General features: G+C 39.8%; 2 protein-coding genes across 2 annotated transcripts in view; both read right to left on the bottom strand.

Annotated features, from left to right (window-relative positions):
- Positions 1–1,079: 1,079 nt before the first annotated feature.
- Positions 1,080–13,412, bottom strand: Pdcd7 (programmed cell death 7). The gene is made up of 5 exons (XM_046426645.2): positions 12,490–13,412; positions 10,578–10,716; positions 4,970–5,206; positions 4,619–4,706; positions 1,080–2,350 (listed from the first exon to the last, which is right to left on the bottom strand). The coding sequence occupies exons 1-5, from the start codon at positions 13,351–13,353 to the stop codon at positions 2,227–2,229; spliced, it is 1,452 nt and encodes a 483-aa protein (XP_046282601.1). The 5' UTR covers positions 13,354–13,412; the 3' UTR covers positions 1,080–2,226.
- A 6,739-nt stretch (positions 13,413–20,151) lies between these two features.
- Positions 20,152–25,924, bottom strand: part of Clpx (caseinolytic mitochondrial matrix peptidase chaperone subunit X) — a 37,406-nt gene continuing 31,633 nt past the window's right edge. The window contains exons 12-14 of the mRNA XM_046426594.2: positions 24,771–24,863; positions 22,701–22,807; positions 20,152–21,874 (exon numbers count right to left, since the gene is read on the bottom strand). Of these exons, the coding sequence (XP_046282550.1) occupies positions 21,784–21,874; positions 22,701–22,807; positions 24,771–24,863 (291 nt within the window). The 3' untranslated portion in view covers positions 20,152–21,783. The remainder of the gene's footprint in view (positions 21,875–22,700; positions 22,808–24,770; positions 24,864–25,924) is intronic.

The following is a 25,924-nucleotide window of genomic DNA, read 5'->3' as shown; positions in this document are numbered from 1 at the left end:
TCAGAAAAAAAAATTCATTAAATGTGATAATAGTACTGTGGTTAAATTTTTTTAAACTAAGGTTCCATACTCAAGTATTCATGGATGAAGTAGTTTGATGGGATCTGCTTCAAAATAATCCAGGTGAGTGGTGGAGATACAGATGAAACAAGACTGTATGACTTGATAATTATTTGAAGCTGGATGATAAGTACATGGGAGAAAAGGTCACACTAACCTCTTTACTTCTGTATATATATGAAATTTTCCATAGTTAAAAGACTGGACCATAGGGTAAGATATTTACAATGACACCACTTGCAGTTTTGAAAGTACAATTCATTAAAGATGCTGTGATTCTTTCTAAGCCCGTAAAGAAATGCCATAGCACAAAGGCAATAAATCAGGAAAAACTTAAAACAAAAACCAAATAAAGTTCACTTTATAAAAACCTTGCAAAGGTCAAATAAAAGGTAAGAGGAATGTTTTTTTCCTCTACCTAAGGATAAATGCTCCCTCTGCTTGGGTTTTGCTGCCTGATTCTCCAGAGTCCCTACCTCACATTCCCCGCCTTCACATCAATGCAGGTATCTTAGTGACAAGACTGTTCAGGCACCAAACAAAGATGGTACAATTCATCTTTTATTTCTGCTCCTACTGCAGTTCATCAGGGTAAATGGTGGAGCCTTCAAAGGAAAAGTCACCACAGGACTGTGGGGGTTACTTGAGGTCAATCACTTCAGATTTTAAGATTTATGAGCTTAGACACACTTTGGAAAAGTATGGTCCCTCATTCCTTGTGAACTCTGAAACACATAATGTGCAGTGCAAACAATACAAATCAAACAATAGAAAGAGACAAAGGCATTAGTATCTTGAACCCAGGAGTCCAACTATAAATCATTTCTAAGTTGATGGTGTCCATCCTTGCTTATCCAGAGTTGGATGTTGCAGACAAAGTTTGGTGTTTGAGATTCATTTTCCTGTAGCAAATGCCTGTTTAATAAATTTCAATTTTGGAATGAAAATGTTTCAGCAATGTGAAAGTGAAATGTGTTAAATGATTTAAGAGGCAACAAATTGGGGGCAAAGGCTGAAACTAAAAAATAAAAATGATGTTTATTTAGTTTTTCAGAAATTAAATAACAAAATTGGCAAAAATCAAAACAAACCAAAACAAAAGTTGACATGTTATATGACAGATCATCTCAACAGCATTTATTAATGAATATAAAAAATAAATTTTGTCATTCTTATTTCCTTTTCTCCCAACTATGACTACATGGATGTTTTGGGAAGCTTGAGTTCCTAAGAAAATTCCACAGCTAAACCAGCCTCCTACAATGTGACTGAGATTAAGGTCCCACTCCCACAGAGAACTTTCTATTCTGGGAGATTCTGAAAAAACTAGACTCCTAGGAACTTCAAAAACCAGGTGGTTTCACTAGAACGGAGAACATGAGGAAAATACAGTCATTGTCCATGTCCACTAAAACATGATCCAATTTGAATATGGGTACTCTTCAGATTTCCTAAGTTCTCTGCATGACTACTGAGACTAGGCCATCATGTTTTCTGGCAGCCCAGACTGTAGCCACTGCCATCTTCCTAACTTGCCATCTCCCAAGCTGCACAAAAACTAGGATTAAGAAAACTGAAGGCTTTTGACCTTTACCCCAGGGAGTTAGTGTTCTCTAGGTAGGAAGGTAAGAAGGTTTTTGCATCAAGCTTGCCTTTACGCTCAGTTATTGGTGACAGGCTGCTAAATCCACCCAGCACACACTTGTTCTGAGTATTTAAGTGTATTGAGTATACTTACCCATCACCATACAAGGAAGTTAGACTAAATTAATAAGTCACTCTAGACCAAGCCCCTCAAAACAGAGGCAAATTTAGTGAACCAAGGTCACTACCTGTGGTAATAACCTCAATTCACCTAGGTCCTTTCCTGAAGAACCATATTGTTTTTATGGTGCTGGGGATTGAACCAGGGCTTTGTGCATGTGAGGCAGGCACTCTACCAACTGAGGTATATCCCCAGCCCCTCCCCGAAGAACAATATTAATCTCCTGATTCAAGAGGTATCTCTGGCCAGGACAGAGCATATAAGAAAGCATAACTTTAGGCTAGGGCATTGACACAGGGAGTTTAGCAGTTATGGTTTAGTCTACAGCATAAGATGGCAACATCACTAATATTTAGAGCTGGAAAGAGCGTTGGCTGGACCACACTCCTGGAGCATCTTTCCTAATGCAGCTTAATGGCGGTTGCCCAGATGTCGTTGCTGGGGAGCGGGGGAAGGACCCATCCTTGGGGAACGGAGTTGCCTTTAGGATGATCGGATGGCACCAGGTACTGATCCCAATCATGCCTTAATAAGAACATTATAGAACAATTGTTTATTTCTGGTTTTTTTTTCCAAGCAAGATGTTCAATAATTCTATTTCCAGAACTGAGCTTTCAAATAACTAATGTATTGATCTACTATAGAACATGGTTTCCAGGACATACACAAAAGGTTACATTTCTTAAATGTATACATTTAGGGAAAAAATTCTGAAGAACTTACAACCTTATAGGTAACCAAATAATTAACATACAGCTGAGCCTCATTATTAGATTTTGTATATACAAATTTGCCTACTCACTAAAATTTATTTGTAACCCCCAAATCATCACTTATGGTACTTTCATGGATACTCATAGATGCAGAGTAGCAAAGAAATCTGAGTCACTAAAATACTTGTTGTGAGCTAAGGTCAAAGCAACACTCATTCTGCTTTCTTGTTTATAGTTCTTTCACTGTATATAAGTGTCCTTTTTGTGGTCTACTTACTACCATGTTCCCCCCTCCCCATATTTTTGTGCTTTTTACTGATAGTCTCTCTGTTTAAAATGGAGTGTAATGGTGAAGTGTTGGCTAGTGTGCTACATGTCAGAGAACTGTTGTGCCTTGTGCTTCATTTGGGCATGAGTTATAGTGCTATTAGCCATAAAGTCCTTGTTAATGAATTGACAATATGTGTTCAACAAAGTGTCTTTAAAAAGAAGACACACGAAACAAGGTACAATCAGTTGATGAAAATGAAACCAGAGGCTCGAAGGAATCTCTTAATCTCTTGTTTCCTTTAGACACAATGGTTTGGTACTCTGTAATTCAGTGTTCATAGTGACCTGATGGAACACAGCTATTGTGAATAATAATAAACTGTACTTATGTTTAAAAGCTGAAACTTGTACATGAGTTAAAAATAAACTCTTGGGGCTGGGGATGTGGCTCAAGCAGTAGTGCGCTTGCCTGGCATGTGGGGAGCGCTAGGTTTGATCCTCAGCACCACATAAAAATAAAATAAAGATGTTGTGTCCACCAAAAACCAAAAAATAAATATTAAAAAAATTATCTCTCTCACTAAAAAAAAAAAAATATATATATATATAAACTCTTCCCAGAAAATAAATTTGGTATGCTAAAGAGCATTCTTTCCAGAGAATCATAAATTGTAGTTTTGGAAGGGACCTGTAGAGATCACCTCTTTTGGTGATTTTCAAACCATATTTGAGGACTCCTAGACCCCAAAATGTTTTGAAGAATCTAGAATCAGCAAGATTTAACCTGCCTGGGAAACCTATGCATTCCATTTGTTTTATATACTGATTTCTCAAAAAACTGCATTTGGGAAGAATGATGCTGTTTCAGTTTGAAGGCCACATTCTAGTCCACAATCTCCATTTCACAGGTGAGAAGAATGAGACCCACAAAGCTGAAAACTTTACCCAGATCATGGATTCAGATGAGTCCCTTGTTTCCAGATCTCTGGGCTATGACCGGTAGGAACTCAGAAGTCTGCCTGAGTCTTTCTTTTTTTTTTTTTAATATTTATTTATGTATTTTTTAGTTTTAGGTAGACAAATTATTTTGTTTTCATGTGGTGCTGAGGATCAAATCCAGTGCCTCATCCATGCTAGGGGAGCACTCTACCACTGAGGCCAGTCTCTACAGGCAAGTACTCAAAGGAGGGTTTTTCTTCCTAGATCTGTTTAGCATCAGAAGAGAATCAAGAAAATGAAGCTAGGGCTGGGGATGTGGCTCAAGCGGTAGCGCGCTCGCCTGGCATGCGTGTGGCCCGGGTTCGATCCTCAGCACCACATACAAACAAAGATGTTGTGTCCGCCGAAAACTAAAAAATAAATATTAAAATTCTCTCTCTCAAAAAAAAAAGAAAATGAAGCTAGGGGCTGGGGATGTGGCTCAAGCGGTAGCACGCTTGCCTGGCATGCGCAGGGCGCTGGGTTCGATCCTCAGCACCACATAAAGATGTTGAGTCCACCAAAACCTAAGAAATAAATATTAAAAAATTCTCTCTTAAAAAAAAAAAAAAAAGAAGCCAATGTTTTAAATCCACAGAAGAGCTATGCAAAAGGGCAAGTCTCACAATTGAGTTTCAGTTTCTTTACCTGTTAAAATGGATCTAATGAGAACTAAACAAGACGTATGTGGCCTCCATGAAACTTGGCAACATCATAAACCTATAAGGAACTTAAAAAAAAAGTACAGTAACAGGCCTCAATAACATAAGCACTTCATTAAGTGCTTCTTGCTACCCAGGGAAAGACAAGAGAAAGAGCCTGCCCCTCTGACCTTATCTGGATGAGTGCTGGCAGGGAGTGCTCGGCTTGGAGGTAATACTGTCGGAAAGGCTGCAGGAGGTGAGCAAGTGGGAACTCATCTGAAAGAGAAAAGGAAGGAGACCACATCATTATGCTTGCTATTGAGGGTACTTGAGAAGCAGGGTGACTGAGCCTATGATTATGACAATATGATCAAACATGTTTTGTCTGTATCCATGATTTGCATGATATAGTTAAAGTTTCAAATCAGAAGGCGTCATTTGTTGCCTACCACCTCCTAGCTTAAGTGAAAAATCACACATGATAAAAAGAGGTGCCAATTTATTATTTTCCTTTTCTCTACTGGGTAAAGAGAACTTACCTGGATCCCCAAATAACTTGGACTCGATTTCACGTTTCTGAAGTAAAAATTTCTCTTTTTCTTTTCTTTGTTTCTTTTCCAATTCTCTTTTCCTCTCTTCCTCTTGTTCTCCTTCCAACATAACTCTAAGGGCTCTCTCTTCAGCTTCATATAGTTCAGAGCGTTTTTTAATGAGTTTTCTCAGTCGCTGAAGATGGTGCTCAAAAGTCTCATCTGCTGAGGCTGGAGGACAGACCCCTGGGCAAGAAGAACCAAATAGTATTTTAGATAACATTTTTTCTTATCCCAGAATCCATGTTCAAATGAGCAGATTCAATGTCTTACCTTTAGTATGAATTTGCTTAGAATTTGGACATTCTACTCGGTCTTCAAGGCTCAATTTAATCTTTTCGAATTTCCAATAAGGCTGACCCCTACCAAGAGAACCTCCTGTATCTCCTCCCTCTGCATCACACCACTTAATCTTTGGTTTTGTCTCTAATGGTTTTGATCTTCCAGTTGGACAGCAAGCTCACTTAAGGGAGGCATCTGTTGTAACTTTTTCATTGGTTGTGAAATTCCCTCAGCATCAGCTCTCAGACCTCATAGACAATTCTCTACCATTCTGAATTCTGAAAGAGCATACTCCTGAGGTAGAAGATACACATAATCAATCACATTGACTGATCTCAAAGCCTGTGGCTGACAGTGAGATGACCAACTGTTTGCCTTCTTTAGCCTTATGTCCCAGGAAAACTGGGGTATTTGTTAACTCTGATTAATCTTGGAGATCAGCTAACAGTACAATCAACATAACTAAAGCCACAACTGGGAAAATCTACTTACAGACTACTTATTAGGCAATATCAAAGAATTATTGGTCACTTTTTTGGTGTAATAATGATATCATAGGGGCCAGGGTTGTGGCTAAGTGGTAGAGTGTTTGCCTAGCATGCGTATGGCATTGGTTTCGATCCCTGGCACCATATAAAAATAAACAAATAAAATAAAGGTATTGTGTTCATCTATAATTACAAAATATTTTAATACTTATGTATTCTATTTTTGTGCATGTATGAAATTTTTCATCAAGTTTTATAAGAAAACATTTAAAATTTTAATGAATACGTGAATAGATTACAGTTGTGCATTCACTACTCTATTGGCCTTTCAATATAAAAGCTGCTGAAACTGCTAAGTGATTCCTTGTGGACTGATGTGGTTATAGTTCATTCTGTCAAACCTTGAATACTTTTCTTTTAATATTTATTTTTTAGTTTTAGGTGAACACAATATCTTTATGTTACATTTATGTGGTGCTGGGGATCGAACCCAGTGTCTCGTGCATGCTAGGCAAGCACTCTACCACTGAGCCACAACCCCAGCCCCACCTTGAACACTTTTAAAGGAAATTGTATTTATTAACCTAGCATTTGAAAAACCAGAATCAAGGAAGAAAAAAATTCCAACCCCACTGCCTCCATCAACCATTTTTATTTCCTTATATTTCCTTCTAATCTTTCCATCCATATATTAGCAAGTTCATTTAGTTCAACATAACATGTACTTAATTTTTACATCTCAATATTGATTCTCCCCATTTTTCCCCAGTACTTATAGTTATTTAGTGTCTATCCAATTTCAACAAATAAATGTTATCATAATACACTTAAAAAGCTCTCTACTACTGAACCTTTAGCTGTTTCCAATATCCTATTGTTACACAATTCTACCATGAACATTCTTGGGTGTGTTATTTTTTTCATTCCTAATATGTTATTTCTAAGAAATTCTCAAAGTGGAAATATTTATGAATAAACTTTCAAAAATTACCAAAATGTACTAAACAGCTTCCTAAAAGAGCTATACATTTACTTATACTGAAAAGGTAATGAATGAATATTTATTTGATGAATGAATAATTTAACAGTGTTTTAACAATTTATACTGCCACCTGTGAAACATAATACTGTTGGCTTTGAACACTAAAATTTCAATTCTAGCTGACAAAAAGACTAAAATAATGATTCCTCAAGCTTAGTAATTCTATTTCTTGTAAAGTTTTAATTGGCAATATGATTTTTCTCCCTCAATCACTCTATTAAATGATTATGGAGCTCATTCTCTTATCTTTACCTTCTAGGCTGACATTTCTCTGGATCATTTTCTCATACCTCTCTGCTTGAACATATTTCCATTCACTGATTCCCAACTATGAAACTCTACAATTCAATTTCATTTTCTACTAAGTTGCCAGGCTAGTACTTTCTGTTGGGTCTGGACCACCCACACAGCTCTCTTAACATCTCACTGACCACTCCTGGTGCACTTGACACACTCCTTTGGAAAGGGCACTTCTCATCCAGTCTTCCTCTCAACCCCATGTACTAGCATCATGTAGATTCCTTTCTCCTCCACCACACATACCCTTAGTCTGCATCTGTAAAACACAGATGTGTTCACCTCTATTCCCCTTCAGTCACACACTCTGAGACTTCATTCACTCTTTGGATCTTGGCATGATCAGAAAAAACTTTCCATCTCTGAAATCTAGGTAGATTATTCTCTTCTGTCTATAACTTTCTACCCTCTCAAGATTTTTAGTTCCTTCTCCCCAAATACTGTTAGTTTTTCCCAAAACCTCCAAACCTGATATATCTATCAGATTTCATCCTCCTTCCACTCCTTTTTTGAGCGACCACCAACATTTATGGTAACTCTATAAAGTAAAATCCCCAACAGCCCCAAGCTGTCTTGTGCACACTTGTCAGCTGCAGAGTACTCCTGGAAGAAGTCATTTAGGTGGGTAACGTCAATATATATAGGTTTATCAGCCAGACCCACAGTATCTCTCTGCAACCATCTAACCACCTTCCGTGGGTCTCCTGATGGCCTCACGGCATTATTTCAAACTTCCATGACTCTCTTCTCTTTTTTTTTTTTTTAAGATGCTTCCTTCTTTCTTTCTTTCTTTTTTTTTTTTTTTAAGAGAGAGAGAGAGAGATTTTTTAATATTTATTTTTTAGTTTTCGGCGGACACAACATCTTTGTTTGTATGTGGTGCTGAGGATCGAACCCGGGCCACACACATGCCAGGCGAGCGCGCTACCGCTTGAGCCACATCTCCAGCCCAAACAAAGCCCTACTTCTCTACTGATTCTCACCAAGCTGGCTATTCAATTTCCAAGAAAAAAACAGACTAGCAGTCAGGAAATCTATCAACCCTCCGCCCCCAACTGCACTCATATACCTTAGTTCCCATCTTTTCATCCTTCATTTTCATGCCTGAGGGAGATGGGTCCTTTTTACTTAGGTTAATATCTCCACCTGGTATCCAAATCTTCCTACCTTCTGGGAAAACCTGAATCACTATGTCTCCTGCTTCTCTTTGACCCTTCTTCCTCGCTCCTTCCCTCAGCACTTAAACATGCTCAAGTTTTCTCATGACTCTAAGTCACATAACACCCATCACTATTAGCACTAGACATATGGCCAGATACTAATCTTGCTCTCTGCCTTTTCTTTACAGGCAATCTTTTTTTTTTTTTTAATATATTTTTTTCAGCTGTAGGTGAACACAATATCTTTAATTTTTATTTATTTATTTGTATGTGGTGCTGAGGATTGAACCCATGGCCTCACACATGCAAGGCAAGTGGTCTACCACTGAGCCACAACCCCAGTCCCACAGGCAATCTTTTAATAAGCTGAATTTACTGTTTCTCTTATCTCCTATCTACTTTCTAACCTATTCTAGTCCAGTTTCTCACTCCCACCACCACTTTATGAAATGCCCCTGCATAGGTCATAATGACTTGTTGCATATTAATTCCCATGATGTTTTCTAGCCTTCATATTACTTCAGAAATAAAAAAAACAATAATATGAAACATTTACATAGCATTTTTATGTGCTAGAATTGCTTTAAGAAATTTACACACACTAATTTAATTCTCACAATATTCACTCATGGATAGGAACTACCATTACTACCCTTTAGCAGATGAGGAAAATAAGGCACAGAGAAATTAAAGTAAGGTATTCATGATTTTATAACCACTCTCAGCACCTGTCACTTTCTAGGAGGTATAGGATTTATGTCTGCCTCTAGGAGACTTCCTTTTCCTCATCTCTCTCTGACCTCCCTTGGTCTGTTTTGTGGTCTGCTCTTTGCTCACATGGATTTTGACATTCTCTAGGATTTCATCTTTTGAGCCCTTAGTCCTCTTAAGACCATTCTTACTTATGGCTACTTGCTGATGAACTCTTATCCAGGATGTATCAAACTCAAATGGCCCCCAACTAAACTGATATACCCCATCCAATTCTTCATCCTCTATATTCCTTTTCAATTAGAGTGGCATCAACTGGGCACAAGTGTGTATACCTATAATCCCAGTGACTCAGGAAGCTGAGATGGGAGAACTCCAAGTTGGAGGCCAGCATCAGCAACTTAGGGAGACCCTGTCTGAAAATTAAATCCCTGTAAAAAGGACTGGGGATATAATTCAGGGGTAAAATGCCCTGGGTTCAGTCCTCAACCCCCTTCCTGCCATGGGGTCATCTGATTCTGAGGGCTGAGTGGAAATTAGCTGCTCTGACAGCTGACATGCTGAAGCCAATCACTTAAGTAGTGAATGAGCCTAGCTGAATGCATAATAGTCACATCCCAACAAAACTTTACTAAGGGTCTAAAAGAATCACAGTTTTCATTTCTATTTTGAACCACACAGGGGGGAAATCATTTCGTACAGTGGCACCTTCTGATCTGTGTACTCTCAAATATCCCTGATGAATGTCAAAGGCTTATTACCTACTAAAAAAGGCAGTATATGGTCAAAACCAGGTGCAAGTGAGAGGAAGCAAGTCATCTCAGCCCAATCAGGGAAGGATGGAGGATGTTGCATCTGTAATCAATTTTGAAGGATAACGAAATCTTAAAATGGAAAAGATGGAACTGAGGGCCGACAAACAAACTGAACGGCAAGAGCAAAGACTGATAGGCAAATGGAAAGCATGACTGGGTAATTTCCAGAAAACCAATGTGGCTGGAACTAACCTTTGTGGAAAGGCTTGGAGGCCTGGCTATGGTGTCTAGTACTCCATTCAGTGGCAAGAGGAGACCAGTTAAGTCTTCTGAGTTCAAAAGGAACACATAGAGAAGCTGGGGACATCCATAGTCAAAGCACTCCCTGCCCTATTAAATCACTAAGATCTCTTCAAATACCAATAATTCAGGTTTGAAACACAAGTTTTCAACACTTTCTGAAGCAGCAAACAAGAGGAGGGAAACCTTTACCTTGGCACATGGCAAAGCTGACCAGCTACAGTGAACCCACTCAGAAAACTCTGGCTTGAAATACCCGTGGCAGGAGTGATGAGTGGAAGGCAAGAAAGTACAGTGGATTCCCACACTGTATTTCTTTTCAACTTTGTCTACCTGGGGCTAAACATCTTCTGAGGCTTTTTGCTTCAAAAGTTCTAAGCTACTGCTGACAAGTCCAGTTACCAACACTGTGAAAATATCAAATATTTTTTCCATTAAAACATTTGGAGTGGAGAGGCACTAGATAAAGAAGGAGAAGAAAGAGGGGAAGAAATGAAAGTACAAATACAAAGCCTTGGTTACCTTTCCTTGCTGCTGCTTCTTTCCTCAGTTTCCTCAATTTCTCCAAAGCTCTAAGAATGTCCACCATTCTTTTGGTGTCTGCTTGTTTTTTCCTCACTTCAGATAAGACTCCGTCAGCAGCAGCCTTGAGTTCCTGCTCCTGGAGGAGAAACAGAGACCACAAGACTCTGTATTAGAAACAACCTTACAACAGGGCTTATAGCTGCTGATTTCAAAGGATCAAACAGTCACAGGGTTAAGAAAGACTCTACTGAATCTATACTCAGTTTCATAGGCCTGGCACAACTACTCCCCTCTACAATGGTCCAATGAAGGCCTTATCTTCCTCCACTGACTGTATAACTTTCTTAAAGGAGAACCTCTCTTCTCTGCATCTTCAACACTGACACTTGGTCCTTGTTTCTTTCTGTTTCTCAAAGCTTGGTCCAGGGAGTATCTGCTCCCAACTTACTTTGTTAAATGGGGCACTCTCTTGTTAAAAATGCAGACACATTGGCCTAAAGATTCAGATTCCCAGGGAAGATAATGCTGTTTCACCCTTCTGCTTAGATTATTCCCTCAGCCTGGAACAGTATCTGATGCCTTCACTTACTTTGACATTTTTTTCAAGGCTCAGCTTACAAGTCATTATATCATTTGGACTGAATATTCCTTCTCTTGTCTCCTTATAGCACCTATAAATGAAACCCTAACACACACCATGCTACAATGACATGATCCTTCTGAGACTCTAAGATTCTCAAGCACAAGGGCTATGGACTACTCATCTCTATCCTTGGTATTGTGCACCGATTCTGGCACCTAATGGGCTCTTGTTAAATTCCAGCTTAACTGACTCAAATTCCCTTGGGTTAAAGTGCTGCCTGTCCAGACATTCTCCTTTAAAGCAATGATATTCTGAAGTGCAATGATACAGCTTGCCATTAATATACCTCACTGCAAAGTTATATTAGACTCCAGAGTAGCAGCAGACCATAAAGAGGAGGAACTGACTGGGGAAAGTGGAGGGAGGCGGGAATGGAACCCCAACAGCATTCAAAGGAAAAGAGAAGGCCTTAGTAGAACATCTGACCAATTTACATTTTCACCCTGGTCCTACTTAAGAGCTTGAGATGACAGGCTTAGAAACAGACAATTGGGGCATAAATCTGAAGTTAAACTGCCACAAACTGGTTGTGATTGTTGGCAAGTTAATCTCTCTTTGCCTCATTTTCGAATCTGTAAAACTGGTGAAATTCCTCCTATATCTTGGGGTTGTTATAAAAACTCATGATCTAGTTTATTTAATACCTTAGAGTAGCACCTAGTACATGTATAGTTAAGTGCTCAAAAACATGATTGCTAAACCTAGGGACATGTTTTATTTATTGATACTGGGGATTGAACACAGAGCTGCTTTGCTACTGAGCTACATCCCCATCCTTTTTACTTTTTGAGACCAGGTCTCACTAAATTGCTGAGGCTGGCCTTAAGCTTGTGATCATCCTGTCTCAGCCTCCAAGTCGCAGGGATTAAAAGTATGTGCCATTGCACCTGGTTGATAGATGTTTTAAAACCAGCAAGCAAATCCTGGGAAAAACACTATTGCTCCACCAGCCAATTAGGGTATGGTTCCTTGAGGCAGGGTCCCAAGTTCTCTATATTTTGCATTCTTAAAGTCACTTAGGGCAGTAAAGTCACTTATAAACCTTATAATTTTGGTTTACAGTCCTTTACAGTGCACTAGAGCTTTGTTTTGTGTGCCATACATCATTAACACGCAATTAGTATAGGAGTACCAGGTGGAAAGGGTGGCTAGCATTTTACAAATAAGGAAACAGGCTAAGCCCTGAGAAATGGCAGCTTAAAAACTTCACACCGCTCAGGTTCCAACCACCACCACCCCTACAGCCATGTCCTTCGCTGCTCTCACCCGCTTCTTCTCCTCCACCTCCTGTACGCACTTGACCCGCCAGCGGTCAATCTCCTGCTCGCGTTCCGCTGCCCGCGCGGCCTCTGCCTCCCGCTCGGCCTCGCGTTCCCGGGCTCTTTCGCGAAGCCGCAGCCGGCGGCGCCGGACCCTCTCTAGCCTCCGCCGCGCCTCGCCCATATAGGCGGCCTGGGACAGTGGCTGTAACCGCTCAGCTAGTTCGGTGCGCAGCGGCGCGGCCTGGGCATGCAATAGGGACCAGGCCGCGCCGTCGGCCTCCGCCTCGCGCAGGGCCTGACCCAGGCCACGAAGCCGCCGCACCAGGCGCAGAGCACCACGCAACCGCGCGCGTACGTCGCCTAGGCTGGGCGCGGCGGGCGCGCGCTGGGGCACCGGGCAGCCCGCCCGCCGGGGGGTCCCGAACACCGCCTCCAGCCACTGCCGGTCGCGCAGGCGCTGCAGGGCCGCGTCCCCAAGCACGTCGGGCGGCGGCGGCGCCTCAGCCCAGCGTGGACTCCAGGGCGGCCCCGGGCCTGGAGGCGGTGGCCTCGGGCGCTCGCCAGCATCGGTCCCCGGGAAGGGCCGGCACTGGGGCGGCGGCGGAGGCAGCGGCGGTGGCGGCACCGAGTAGAAAGCGCTGCCGCCGCCGCCGCGGGAGGCTTCCGCGGGGGCCCGAGGCTGCAGAGCCAGCGGAGGCTGGAGGAAGGGGACAGAGGCCCCCGGAAAAGGGCCGGGCCGCTGGGGAAGAGGCGGCGGAAAAGCCGGGGAGGGCAACGGCGGTGGCGGACAGCCGAAAGGAGTAGGAGGCGGGGGCTGCGGGGGCGGCGGGCCCGGGCGACCCGGGTTGAAGAAGGGCGGTAAAGCCATATTCACGGAGATACTGAGAAGTGACAGGAATTCCAGCGGTTCTCCGTGAGTCTTCCGGGCGGAAGTGACGTCTTGCGATGCGCGACTCCTTACGACATGTCCCTCCAAGAAGCGCAGTGCAAGGGTGGGCGTTGATTGCATTCTCATCTTTCAAATCAAAAAATACTCTTCTAAATATTCTTGATGCGGAGCTATGAGCTCCGTGCAAGTGAGACAATGAGGCAGTCTATTCGTGGAATTGTCTAGTAAAAGAAAACCCATTAATCATGCAACAAATGTCGAAGTGTAATGATGATATTCGACTTGGTCAGAGTTTTAAAGTTCGTCCTAAGGATTTGAGGCTTCTGTTGCGATCTGAAGGACAAACAGGAGTTATATGGCAGAGACAGAAGCATGGTCCAGATGGGAACAGCATGTGCTAGTGGATAGGAGTATAACTAGTGGTGGTGGGGGACCCAAGGGGAAGTGAAGGAATGCCCGTGTGTGTGTGTGTGTGTGTGTGTGTGTGTGTGTGTGTGTGTAGCAAAGACCTGAGGGTGTCACCTTAAGGGGGTTCGAGGAGACGTTTACTTAGACCTTCCAGGCTCTTGACACATTGCAGAAGAGAATTTAAGAAAGCATCAAGTTTTAGAACATATGAAGGTGTTTATTAGAAAGTGAAAGGTGAAGATAAGCATTTTCAAGAGCAGAACGCGGGTTTGTTTTGGTTTTGGTACTGGGGATTGAGCCCAGAAGTGATCCACCACTCACCTACACTCCCAGTCCTTTTTATTGAGACAAGGCCTCGCCAAATTCTTGAGGCTGGCCTCAAATCCCTAGTCGCTGGGAAACCCGAGGGCCACCATGCCTGACTGGGGCTTTTCTTTTAAAGGAAACTTTATGAAGGGTAGACGTGGTAAGGTTATGTGGGACCCTTGTCAGCCTGGTGAACTCAGTTCTTTGATCATAAATCACAAGCTGTTTATGGTTATCTGGTCTGTATCCAGGATTTTCAGCTTGACATTATCTCTTCTATCTAATCAATCTTTGGAATGTGTCTAAATTATGTACACTAACAGTGCACATATTTAATCAAATGAGGCAATTTTCATAGATGGGTGAATTTATAGTAACTCTTTTTAAAAAGATTTTGTAGATTTCTCAGAAATCTGGGAATGACAGGCCTGGGAGTGATATCTGGAGAGAAGGTCCAAGCTTGGGGCTTTTAGAGTTACAGCTATAGGCTTTTTTCCGGCTTTTTTCCTTCCTTTTTGTCTCCTTTTTACCTATCTTTATTCCTTCTATCCTACTTCAAGGGGAACCTCGTGATCTTGGGGAAGTGGACAGAAGATATAAAATCCAGAGGAAACCATTGATTTTAAGCAGTAGGTGAAGGGAAAACCATACCATTTGATTAAACTATTTTAAAACAATTGCAAATTAAAATGCAATTGTAAGAAGAAATACAGGGAGATCCTGTGTACTTTCCCCTAATGATAACATCTTGCAGTATTGCAGATTACATATTACAATTACATATTACAACCAGTATATTAACAATTGCTACAGTCAAGATACAGAATGTTTCTGTCCCTGCTAGGATTCCTCATTTGTCCTTTAATAGTCACACCACTTTTCCCCCTTAACCCACCTTCTCCTCAATCCCTGGAAACCACTAATCTATTCTGTATTTCTATAAATTTTGTCCTCACAAGAATGTTATGTATTTATATGTGGAATCATATAGTGTATAACCATTTAGGATTTATTTTTTTCATTGTGCACAATCCTCTGGGGGAACAAAGTGTTTAAAAGTATGCAGATCACTGTAAATTGTTGAGAGCCACAGCTGAAGGTGCCCCAGCAAACTTCCAACTGATTGGCTCACCATGGCCCCAGCAAACTTCCAGCTGCCAGCTGATTGGCTCCTCTGCGGTGATGCTCATTGGGCTGTTTCCCCGCCCTTTCAGACCACAGAGCTGCTCATTGGGGGACTCTTTTGGCTCTGCCCACGCAACCCAGCCAATCCCCCTCAAGAGCAGGAGGAGTGGGGGGTTGAGAGGCTCCTGTGAAGCTGGTGGTGGCAGTTGGGCTCTGAGGGAATTCCTGAAGAGCTTGTGTTTTGTGGAGTTTGTTTTCTAAAAATAAAGTTCTTTTCTGCTTGATAAGTGGCTCATGAATTGTGCCCAGCCAGACTGCGGCATTTGGTGGCCCCTACGGGAACGACTGAGGGTAAGTGATAAGGTAAACTGCTCGCCCCTGAGGGCAGGGTGAGAGGATGGGTAGCCATTTCAAGAATCTTCTTTCGTTTTGTTTGCTTTTGTTTTAAGTTGCCTGTCCCTGGAGATGGGTGAGACAGAAGAAAAACCACTCACATCTGAGGAAAAACTATTTGCGTCTGAGGAACAGATAGAGAGAAAGGATGGATGGACATTTCAGGAGGATAGAAAGGCTGATATAATGATTTTTTGTTGTTCCATTTTTGTTTCATTCTGTATCGGTTTTGTTTGGCGTTCATTATCTTGTTGGGTTGTATTATACTTATAGTAGAAATATGGGATCAGAGATTAGTAAAAAACAAACCGAAAGAGTGTTAAGTAAATTGTTAGAGGAAGGAGGCATCCCAGTAAAATCAAGAGCAGTCAGGGCATACATTGATACAATACAAAAATGTAGCCCATGGCTTTTTAAGGAGGACTTGTTAAATATATCACAATGGAACCATCATGGTGAAGATTTAAAAAGAATAGAAAAGCCCAGGAACTCTGCCAGTTGGCACATTGCCATTGTGGACGTTCGTATCTTGTTTGCTTAGTCCAAAGCCTTCAGTTCAGACAATGGTAGAGGAAGAAGAAGACATATTGATTCAAGTAAAAGAGAAGGTCTCTCAAGTTAGTCAGACAGAGGAAAAGATTCAAGTAAAAGAGAAGGTCTCTTGAGCTAGTCAGACAGAGGAAAAAATTCAAGTAAAAGAGAAGGTCTCTCGAGCTAGTTAGAGAAAGAAAGTCTAGAGCAGAAAAAGCCATCAGGGGAAAAGTTACAACAGGAGACTGCTACTAACATCTTTCTATCACCAGAGGACGTAAGTGTCCAACCAACAGCGCCACCTCCATATGCTGGGAGGCCCCCAACCCCCGTAGTTGATAGATGGGATCCTGAGACAGGACCTCAAATATTAGCATGCCCTGTATTTGAGCAGGCAGGAGGGCAGCGAATTCACCATGCTTTAGATTTCAAAACAGTGAAGCAGCTAAAAGAGGCTGTAACAACCTATGGTCCTCAAGCACCCTTCACTGTAAGCATGGTCGAATCCATTACCAACTTGAACATGACACCAGCAGATTGGACTAGTATGTGTAAAGCTGTGCTAAATGGAGGACAATACCTCCATTTAAGTACATAAGCCCAAGGTACTTTGGTGATATTCTAACAGGACAATGGAAAGGTCCTGACCCAGTGATTATCTGGAGTCGGGGGTCTGTGTGTTTCCACAGGGAGAACAGCAGCCGATTTGGATTCCAGAGAGATTAACTAAAGCGATTTCTACAGACCAAAAGAAGATGATTTGGCTCAAATCCATAACAGCTGATATCCAGAACTCCAGTTTGGCTATCCTTACATCTGCGACAGTGGTTCTCCCACACCTGGAGGCTAATGAAACTAGGATGCTTTTTTCAGTATCTATTTTATTATTGCCCTTTCCCACATCATGAAGTTCTATTTTGTTTTTTGAGCTCATTCAGACCTAGGTTAATGTTTTGACTTTGTAGTTTTTAAACATTGCAATGGAGATTTCACCTGTAAAAAGTTATAAGGCCTTTACTATTATGTTATGTGTTGTATGTATTATGTGTGCACACTTGTGTTTTGTGTTGTATGTTTGTATGTGCATATGTCCATATATCATATATGACGAGCGCTCATGAAAAAATGGATCCAAATATTTTTTTTTCTTATTCACGTGATTTAAATGGTTTAATTTAAATTGGGTAAATAGCTGTTGAGGATTGTTTTAATATGTGAACAAAAAAGGAGGTTAACAGATCTGTTTGTTTACTTTCACCTTTCCTTTTCATTATATTTAATAATTCTGTTCAGGATAATGTAAATTGTTCAGAAAATTGTTTTCTTTTAGTGCCTGCTGGAATGTTACATAATTTTTTCTTTAGCCATTATTGCCAGAATTCCTATCTTCATCCCAGTGCCGGTGAAGACAAAGATGACAGCTATCACTGAACTGCTTGCAGAACTTGCCTTGACTATGTATCACTTGTATGCATTGTGAACTATCTGTTGGTGCAGCGACTTGTGGTAGTGCCGGGGTATTTTTGCTGATGGTGTCATCGATGGTACAATTTTTCCAAAAGGAGCCGTCAATTGGCTTGGTGTATCCTCCTTCCTTCTGCTTGTGATGGTCATTCAGCTAAAATTTGGGGGCCACCAGAGGTGAGCCAAGAACCTCACCCCCCCACTGGTACAAAGGCCTGTCCACAGGTGTGGCTGTATGCTGGACTGGTAGTCAATGACGGGTAAGATCCAATTGCAATGGTACCAACCTAAAACAGGAGGCTGACGCCTTGAGGTCAGTTCATCTGATGACGGGTAAGGACCATATGTAGTATTGGACAACCTAAGGCAGGCATGGTCTCTAAGCCACATGCTTGTTGTTTAAACAGAGAGAGGGGATGTTGAGAGCCACAGCCAAAGGGGCCCCAGCAAACTTCCAGCTGATTGGCTCACCATGGCCCCAGCAAACTTCCAGCTGCCAGCTGATTGGCTCCTCTGCGGTGACGCTCATTGGGCTGTTTCTCCACCCTTTCAGACCACGGAGCTGCTCTTTGGGGGACTCTTTTGGCTCTGCCCACGTGACCCAGCCAATCAGCCTCAAGAGCAGGAGGAGTGGGGGATTGAGAGGCTTGTGGGAAGCCGGTGGTGGCAGTTGGGCTCTGAGGGAATTCCTGAAGAGCTTGTGTGGTGCAGAGTGTGTGTTCTAAAAGTTCATTTCTGCTTGATAAGTGGCTCGTGAATTGTGCCCAGCCAGACTGCAGGAACAAAGTGTTTAAAAGTATACAGATCACTGTAAATATATGAAGCACTATGGTAAATAGTCATTATAGTGAACAAAACAAGTTTGGTCTTCACCCTAGTGGGAATTATGGTGTAGTTGGAAAGATAAGTGAAAAGGCTTGGGAGATTTGCTATAGGATAAGGAATTCTCAGCAATATTTTGATGTTTCTAGGAATAATTCACAAGGAAGAAAACAGTTAATGTAATAAAAGAACTGGAGGCTTTGAGAAATGAGAGGGGATTATGGGACTCAAATCATACGTGAAGTGTTTATATTTTGGTAAGGGGGACCCTTCAGTTTTAACTAGAAAGATTGGATGATGCAGTTGGTAGGTTCAGAGATGGTTTCTCTATGAAATAATAACAGAAAGCCATAGTTGCTACCTATTTCTCAACTCCTAAGGTTCTCTAGTTGTTTCACACTTCTGAGATTCTGATTTTAACCCTTTTTTTCTTTTCTTATTTTAGTGACCCTGGGGATTGAACCCAGAGACACTACCATTAAGCTACATCCCCTAGCACCACCCCTTTTTTTAATAATTTTTATTGTTGGTTGTTCAAAACATTACATAGTTCTTGATATATCATATTTCACATTTTGATTCAAGTGGGTTATGAACTCCCATTTTTACCCCGTATACAGATTGCAGAATCACATGGGTTACACATCCACTGATTTACATATTGCCATACTAGTGTCTGTTGTATTCTGCTGCCTTTCCTATCCTCTACTATCCCCCTCTCCTCCCCTCTTCTCTCTCTACCCCATCTACTGTAATTCATTTCTCCCCCTTGTTTTTTTTCCCCTTTCCCCTCACTTCCTCTTGTATGTAATTTTGTATAACCCTGAGGGTCTCCTTCCATTTCCATGCAATTTCCCTTCTCTCTCCCTTTCCCTCCCACCTCTCATCCTTGTTTAATGTTAATCTTCTTCTCATGCTCTTCCTCCCTACTCTGTTCTTAGTTACTCTCCTTATATCAAAGAAGACATTTGGCATTTGTTTTTTAGGGATTGGCTAGCTTCACTTAGCATAATCTGCTCTAATGCCATCCATTTCCCTGCAAATTCTATGATTTTGTCATTTTTTAATGCAGAGTAATACTCCATTGTGTATAAATGCCACATTTTTTTTTTTTTTTTTTGAGACAGAGTCTTGCTAAGTAGCTGAGGTTGTCCTCAACTTGATCACTCAGCTTTCTGAGTCACTGGGATCACAGGTGTATACCATTACTGGTTTTAATCCTCATTTTTCACCGGACAATTCCTAATTATTCTTCCAGACTCATCTGGGCTACCACACCCCCACTATTATAATTCAATGAATTCTATGCTTACTTCCCTTAGAAAACTAGTAAGGTTCTTGAAAAGCTTGGTCTGCGTCCTTAGTGTCAGATTCCATGCAGGATATTTAAGTAAGGATTTGCAATAATGTTTAACATAAATTTTAATAAAACTTTCTCTGAATCTATAACTAGGAATATTTGTTAGAGGGACATGAAAGTGCCAGGGATTAACCAATCCCTGGAATAAAGCAGCTCATATAACATCTGTGCCCTTTTAAAATGGCACTGTTAGCCAGGCATGGTGGCATGCATCTGTAATCCCTGCTACTGGGAGGCTGAAGCACATGGATCAAAGCCAGCCTGGGCAACACAGCAAGAGCCCACCTCAGCGCTGCTCTGGCTGTCCTTTTTACTGTCAATGTAGAGGTTCCTGCATTGTTGTAATATTGACACACCACCACAATGGCTTTCATTTAGTCCTTTTGTTTTATTCAAATGCCAAAACATAAGTTCCCAGATACAAACTGTAGTTGTATTCATTTGTGTTTGATTTAAAAATATCAACTATGCTTTGTTAACAACTTGTGAAACCAAAGGTAAATTGTTGACCATAATGTCTCCCAGTCCATTTCTGGAGGATCTTAATATAACTACTCCCAATTTTCACTCTACAAAAAGGAAAATGATGCTATAAGAGAAAGATAATGAACAAAGTTAAAATACGAAAGATTCCTAAAGAGAATGTGAACCATTATTAGGGAGAATAAGGATAACTTTTTCTATTTCACACTATAGCAATCAGGCTATACTCTGCAAAAATGCATTTCTGGTCCTACCCCAGCCATAAATAGGTACCTCACATCCTTTTTATTATATCATAGCCCAAGCCTTCAACAGGATTTCTAATCTGTTAATAGCCTAAGAAAAAGTGAGTAAAAGGAAAACTAAAGACTAAAAACCAAAAAATGAACACAAATACTTAAAGGTACTCTGACTTAAACAATTTCAAATGAGACTGAATTGAACAATAATATAGAAACTGTGTCATTACAGAAGGAAAGAAAAAAAAAACTTAAAGGGTACCCAGTTTAATAATAATGGAATTAAATAATATAATTTTCATTTGTTAAGTCCAAAAAATTTCCTCTTTTAGTTTTGCTATATAATGAAGATTAATAACTTATATTAGTGTGAACACATTCACTTTGGCTGATGGCAAAACACATTTTCTTTAATGTTCTATGAAGCCAAAGAATTAGATGTCTAGCATCAAAACAAAACAAGAAACTAGCTTAGTACTTTGGGAAAGTACACATTATCAGGGTATTTTACTTAATTCTGCACATGGCTGTTACTATGACACTGCATGCTAGTTAAAAGAATGAGATGTATGGTCTTTTTCTGACGATTTATATCAGACTTAATTCCATCAACTCACCCTTAGTATTAAAAATGGCTCAAAGATGGCAAATAAATGAGACAAGTCGGTAAGAGAATGTCTTTTTTTTTTTTTTGTAAGTACCAAATGGGAAGTTAGTATCACACAATAGCAGATAAGACTAAGAATGTAGCTAAACAAATAATCAATTTATGGTCTTCAGGCTATTTTTTTCATGAAATTTTAAACTTCTTGAAACTACCTGGTCCAATTTGTAAGATGAATAAAATTCCAATATTTTCAGGAAATGAATGTTGGTAGAAAAAGGTAACACTAAAGAATGGTACCCAAATATTCAATTTTAAAGAATTTATTTTCCCATTTGTAGAGTAACATTATTGTAAAATCCACAGTTATTGCAATACCTGCATTGCTTAAAAGAACACCTAAGAATTTTGTTAAAGCATATTTTTTAAAAACTGAACCAAAATAATATACATTTTATCTCTAAACATTGTGCCATTAAAGTCCACATAATGTCCGCTGTATAAATCAATGTGATGTTACAATAATATACATGATCTGATTCTTATCCTAAAGGCTTCTGATCATGTATGATATCCAAGATAGATTCAATGCCTTTAATGTCAGACTGTAGAAACAGTTATGATCCTAAACATAAGAAGGAAAAGCTTTATATACAGGACAGAAGTCTGACAGTTTAGCTGTTTGCAGCATCTGCTTGGCGAGGCCATCCTTCTTCCTCAACTCCAGAGTCATACTCCTCTTCAGAGGATTCTTTTGTTGGGGCCCTATAATGAAAGTCATGTTTGTTTTTTAAATAAAAACTGAGATAAACAGGATTTCTAGATTCAAAGTAGCAAATTAATTTCCCTATCTAAAAAATCCACAAAACAAGCACTTTTAAGATTGCTTAGTAGTGAAATATGGGAAAAACTACAACACAGTTGCCAAGTACACTTTCCAACATTTTCCCTAATAAATTTCTTATTAAAACTATAACTTATGAGCCAGATTCAGTCCATTGCCTGTTTTTGTAAACAAAGACTTTCTGGAATACAGACATGCTTATTCATTTACATATTATCTATGGCTACTCTTGTGCCACAAGGGCAGTTGTGAATAGTTGCAATACGGACCATAAAGCCCTAAAGTATTTATCTAGCCTTTTATGAGAATGTTTGCGGATTCTTGGAACAGATCAAATAAAGTAGTGAAAGATGTCAAATTTGTCAACTGGTACAACTACTGAAAGAAAAAATTATGAACACAAAGTTTTAGTCTTATGAAAGATGAAAAAAAGTCATTTTTTCAATTAAGAATTATTAGTAAAGTTCATTTTAATCTCTTAATTTTGACTACTTTTATGTTTCTTTTGATAATTTTTCCTTACGGGGAAAATGGATGCTAATTTTGAAGATCAATTTTCAAAAAGACTCACAAAATATTATTTCATAGGCCCAGATTAGATTTTTCAGAAAATTCATAAGATTACTTCCTTTACAAAAACACAAGGATTATTATGCAATTTTAAAATGACAGACCAATAAACTATAATAATAAAGACCAAAAAGGATCTTAAACTTTAGATCTTTTCTGGTTTGAAATACACTTTACCGAATGTATCCTGGTTCCTTTTTTCCTTCTACTACTTCTTTGTCAACCTCCACGCATACAATATCAGAATTAGGGACTTCAAACATTGGTTCTAGTAACAATTTTTCCTAAAGATATAAAAAGTAATAAATTACATGGAAAACAGGTTACATACAAAATACTTTTGTTCTATAGGTCAAGTGAATCCATTCACTCAAGAAAGACTGTCTATTATACACTCAAAACTGAAATCAATGTAAAAATTTTCGCGTTCTTTATATAAAAACAGTTTCTAACCAAATTCAGAAAAATCTTTTTACAAATAAGCTATTTGTCTGTAGTTTTGCCTATTTAGGTCAACATGCATGTACAAAAAGACTATGCTTTCAAGCTCACATGTTAACTCAGAGCTGTCCTGGCTTATTCTATTATTGAGGAGATCAAAAGATAATCCTTACTTTGAAAACAGTTCATTCTAAATCACTTCTACCAAGCTCTTCAATTTCAAATGACGACTCCAAATGAACACTGGTCTCAAATGCTGCAGTGGATCTAAAATTGTTTACTACAGAAAACCAGACTTGCCTTTAGGTCAGGGCTTTGCCTCTGAGTGTTATTCTAAAGGAAAACACTGACTGAGGACCTCAAATTTTCTTAAAAATGTCAACTCTATTACCTTCTCTTCATGTTTATAAAACTGTCCTTAATCATTAACACTTTATTTCCAAGCCCTTATCAGAGAGTATAATCCCACACTATCTGTGATGGATGAAGTGTTTCAATCAGAAGTTCTACTAAGGAAAGGGAAATGATAGTTAGCAGTGAAATCATTAAAAGGGCCAGGCTCAATGGCACAACCTATAATTCCAGCAACTCAGGCAGCTGAGGCAGGAGAATCACAAGTTCAAGGCCAGCTTCAGCAACTTAGGGAGGCCCTAAGCAATTTAGTAAGAGCCTATCTCAAAATTAAAAATAAAAAAAGGCTAAAGATATAGCTCAATGGTAAATGTGCCTTTAGGTTCAATCCCCAATACCACAAAATGAAAAAGAAAAAAAATCCTTAAAAGGAAATAGGAACGGGGCTGGAGTTGTAGCTCAGCAGTAGAATACTCGCCTAGCATACGCGAGGCCCTCGGTTCGATACTCAGCACCACATTAAAATAAAGATATTGTGTCCAACTACAACTAAAACATAAATATTAAAAAAAAAGAGGAAATAGGAACATGGGCTTGCTTTGGGAGCAGGTTGAGTATACAGTAATTCATTGTACAGTCAGACATGGAGGGCAGGGAAAAAAAACTCTAGAGAGGGTAATGGCAGAAAAATAGTCTGTATATCTGGGAAGTATACAAAGTTTAAAAGTAGGCATGGTGGTACACACTTATAATCCCAACTACTAGGAAGGTTGAGGCAGGAAGATTCAAAGTTTGAGGCTTGCCTAGGCAACTTAGTGAGATCCTCATCTCAAAGTATAAAATAAAAAGGATTGGGGATGTAACTCAGTGACAGAGTACTTGCCTAGCAATATGTGAGGCCCTGGGTTCAATTCCCAGTACAGGAAAAAAAAAAAAAAAAAAGTGAGTTCACCTCATAGAAGAACTGAGGGGTAAAATGTCATGGTGTCTGCAACTTACTTTCAATCAAATAAAAATGGGGCTTTCAATTGGTCTCAGAAAGGGCTCAGTACTTAGAATAAAGGACCACATAGAATTTCTTCAAATTGTTCTATGATCCTGATTTTCTGTATTTCACTTATCATATTATGTATGTGTCCTTGTTTGCAAACACCTTAAAGTTCCTTTTTGTTTTCTGGTGCTGGGAATTGAATCCAGGGATTCATGCATGTTAAGCAAGTGTTCTACCACTGAACCATACCCCCAACCCCAAAGAACCTTTCTGGGGGAAAAAAAAAAAAAAAGAAAATCTGCTGTGACCTCCATCCTCTCTGTCCCCTCAAGAAAGTCACACAAACACATACAAAGAAACTTTAGGCTGATTCTGTAAATACATTTGCAAAAGCAAAACAGGAGGCTTAATAGTCTCAAAACTCATGCCAAGAAATAATCTATTTTAGAATAACACCAACTTACCATTATGGACCGAAGGCCTCGTGCACCTGTTTTTCGTTCTAGTGCCAATCTAGCTATGGCTTTCAAAGCATCCTCAGTAACATTCAGTTCACACTACAAATAGATTAAAAATAAAGGAAAACTTAGATAATCCTTGATAATATTTTCCTAATATAATCATATAGCATTTGAGCTATTAACTATAATTATCACCATTATTCTTTTTAGAATCATAGAATTTTAGAACTAAATGAAACCAATGCTTTGACTTTCCAGATAAAAAAGTTTTAGAGGGATAGTCTGATCCAACTACAACTCTGGTGGTAGTAGTCAAAGATAGCCTTGGGCTGGGGATGTGGCTCAAGCGGTAGCACGCTCGCCTGGCATGCATGTGGCCCGGGTTCGATCCTCAGCACCACATACAAAGATATTGTGTCTGCCAAAAACTAAAAAATAAATATTAAAAAATTCTCTCTCTCTCTCTCTCTAAAAAAAAAAAAAAAAAAAAAATTAAAAAAAAGATAACCTTGAAACAGGGAGACCAATTGGGAACCAAGGCAGAGGTCAAGAAGAATGATAAAGGAGCTTGATTTTAGGCAGTGACAACAGAGAGAAGATGACTGATATTTAGAGATGTTAAATTCATAAAACCCAAAACATTTACTATCTGGTTGAATGTGTGGGCTAGATTGACTTATCATGTGTTTACTACAGATATGTAGATATGAAAGCTAATAAAGTTTTATTTAGACACGTGTACAACAATATAAGCCAAGTGCCAGTAACACATGTAATCCCAGGGAGGATTACAGGGAGGCTGAAGCAAGAGGATCCTAAGTTTGAGCCCAGTCTCAGCAATTTAGTGAGACCCTGTCTCAAAATACTAAAAAGGGCTGTGGGTGCACCTCAGTGGTAAAACATCCCTGGGTTCAATCCCCAGTAGTAGGGGGAAAAATATATGAAAGTATATATAGTATGTGACAATAAAAGTATTTAGAATGTCAGTGATAAAGGGACAATGCTGTGTATTTGGTTTAGAGGGGAAGGCCAATGACATCATTTCTTTCTATATACATCCTTGGGCTTTACATCACAATGATGTTTAATTTAGAAAAAAAGGAACCCCTAAATGTCTATGTAACACAATGTGCCTTCCTTGATTCATAGATCTATAC

The sequence above is a fragment of the Marmota monax genome, unplaced genomic scaffold (genome assembly GCF_021218885.2).
Source record: "Marmota monax isolate L192 unplaced genomic scaffold, Marmota_monax_Labrador192_F-V1.1 WCK01_AAM20220418_F8-fsc00078, whole genome shotgun sequence".
Taxonomy (NCBI): domain Eukaryota; kingdom Metazoa; phylum Chordata; class Mammalia; order Rodentia; family Sciuridae; genus Marmota; species Marmota monax.
The sequence above is the reverse complement of the archived record's forward strand: the minus strand, read 5'-3'. Positions and strand labels throughout refer to the sequence as shown.

What these genes read in the sequence shown, in the direction of transcription:
- Pdcd7 (XM_046426645.2), bottom strand. Translation starts at nt 13,353, where the DNA reads ATGGCTTTACCGCCCTTCTTCAACCCGGGTCGCCCGGGCCCGCCGCCC. An exon ending in AGGTGGAGGAGAAGAAGCGG is followed by an intron (nt 10,717 to 12,489) that starts GTGAGAGCAGCG and finishes TTTCTCCTCCAG; the next exon opens with GAGCAGGAACTCAAGGCTGC. An exon ending in CAAGTTATTTGGGGATCCAG is followed by an intron (nt 4,707 to 4,969) that starts GTAAGTTCTCTT and finishes TTTCTCTTTCAG; the next exon opens with ATGAGTTCCCACTTGCTCAC.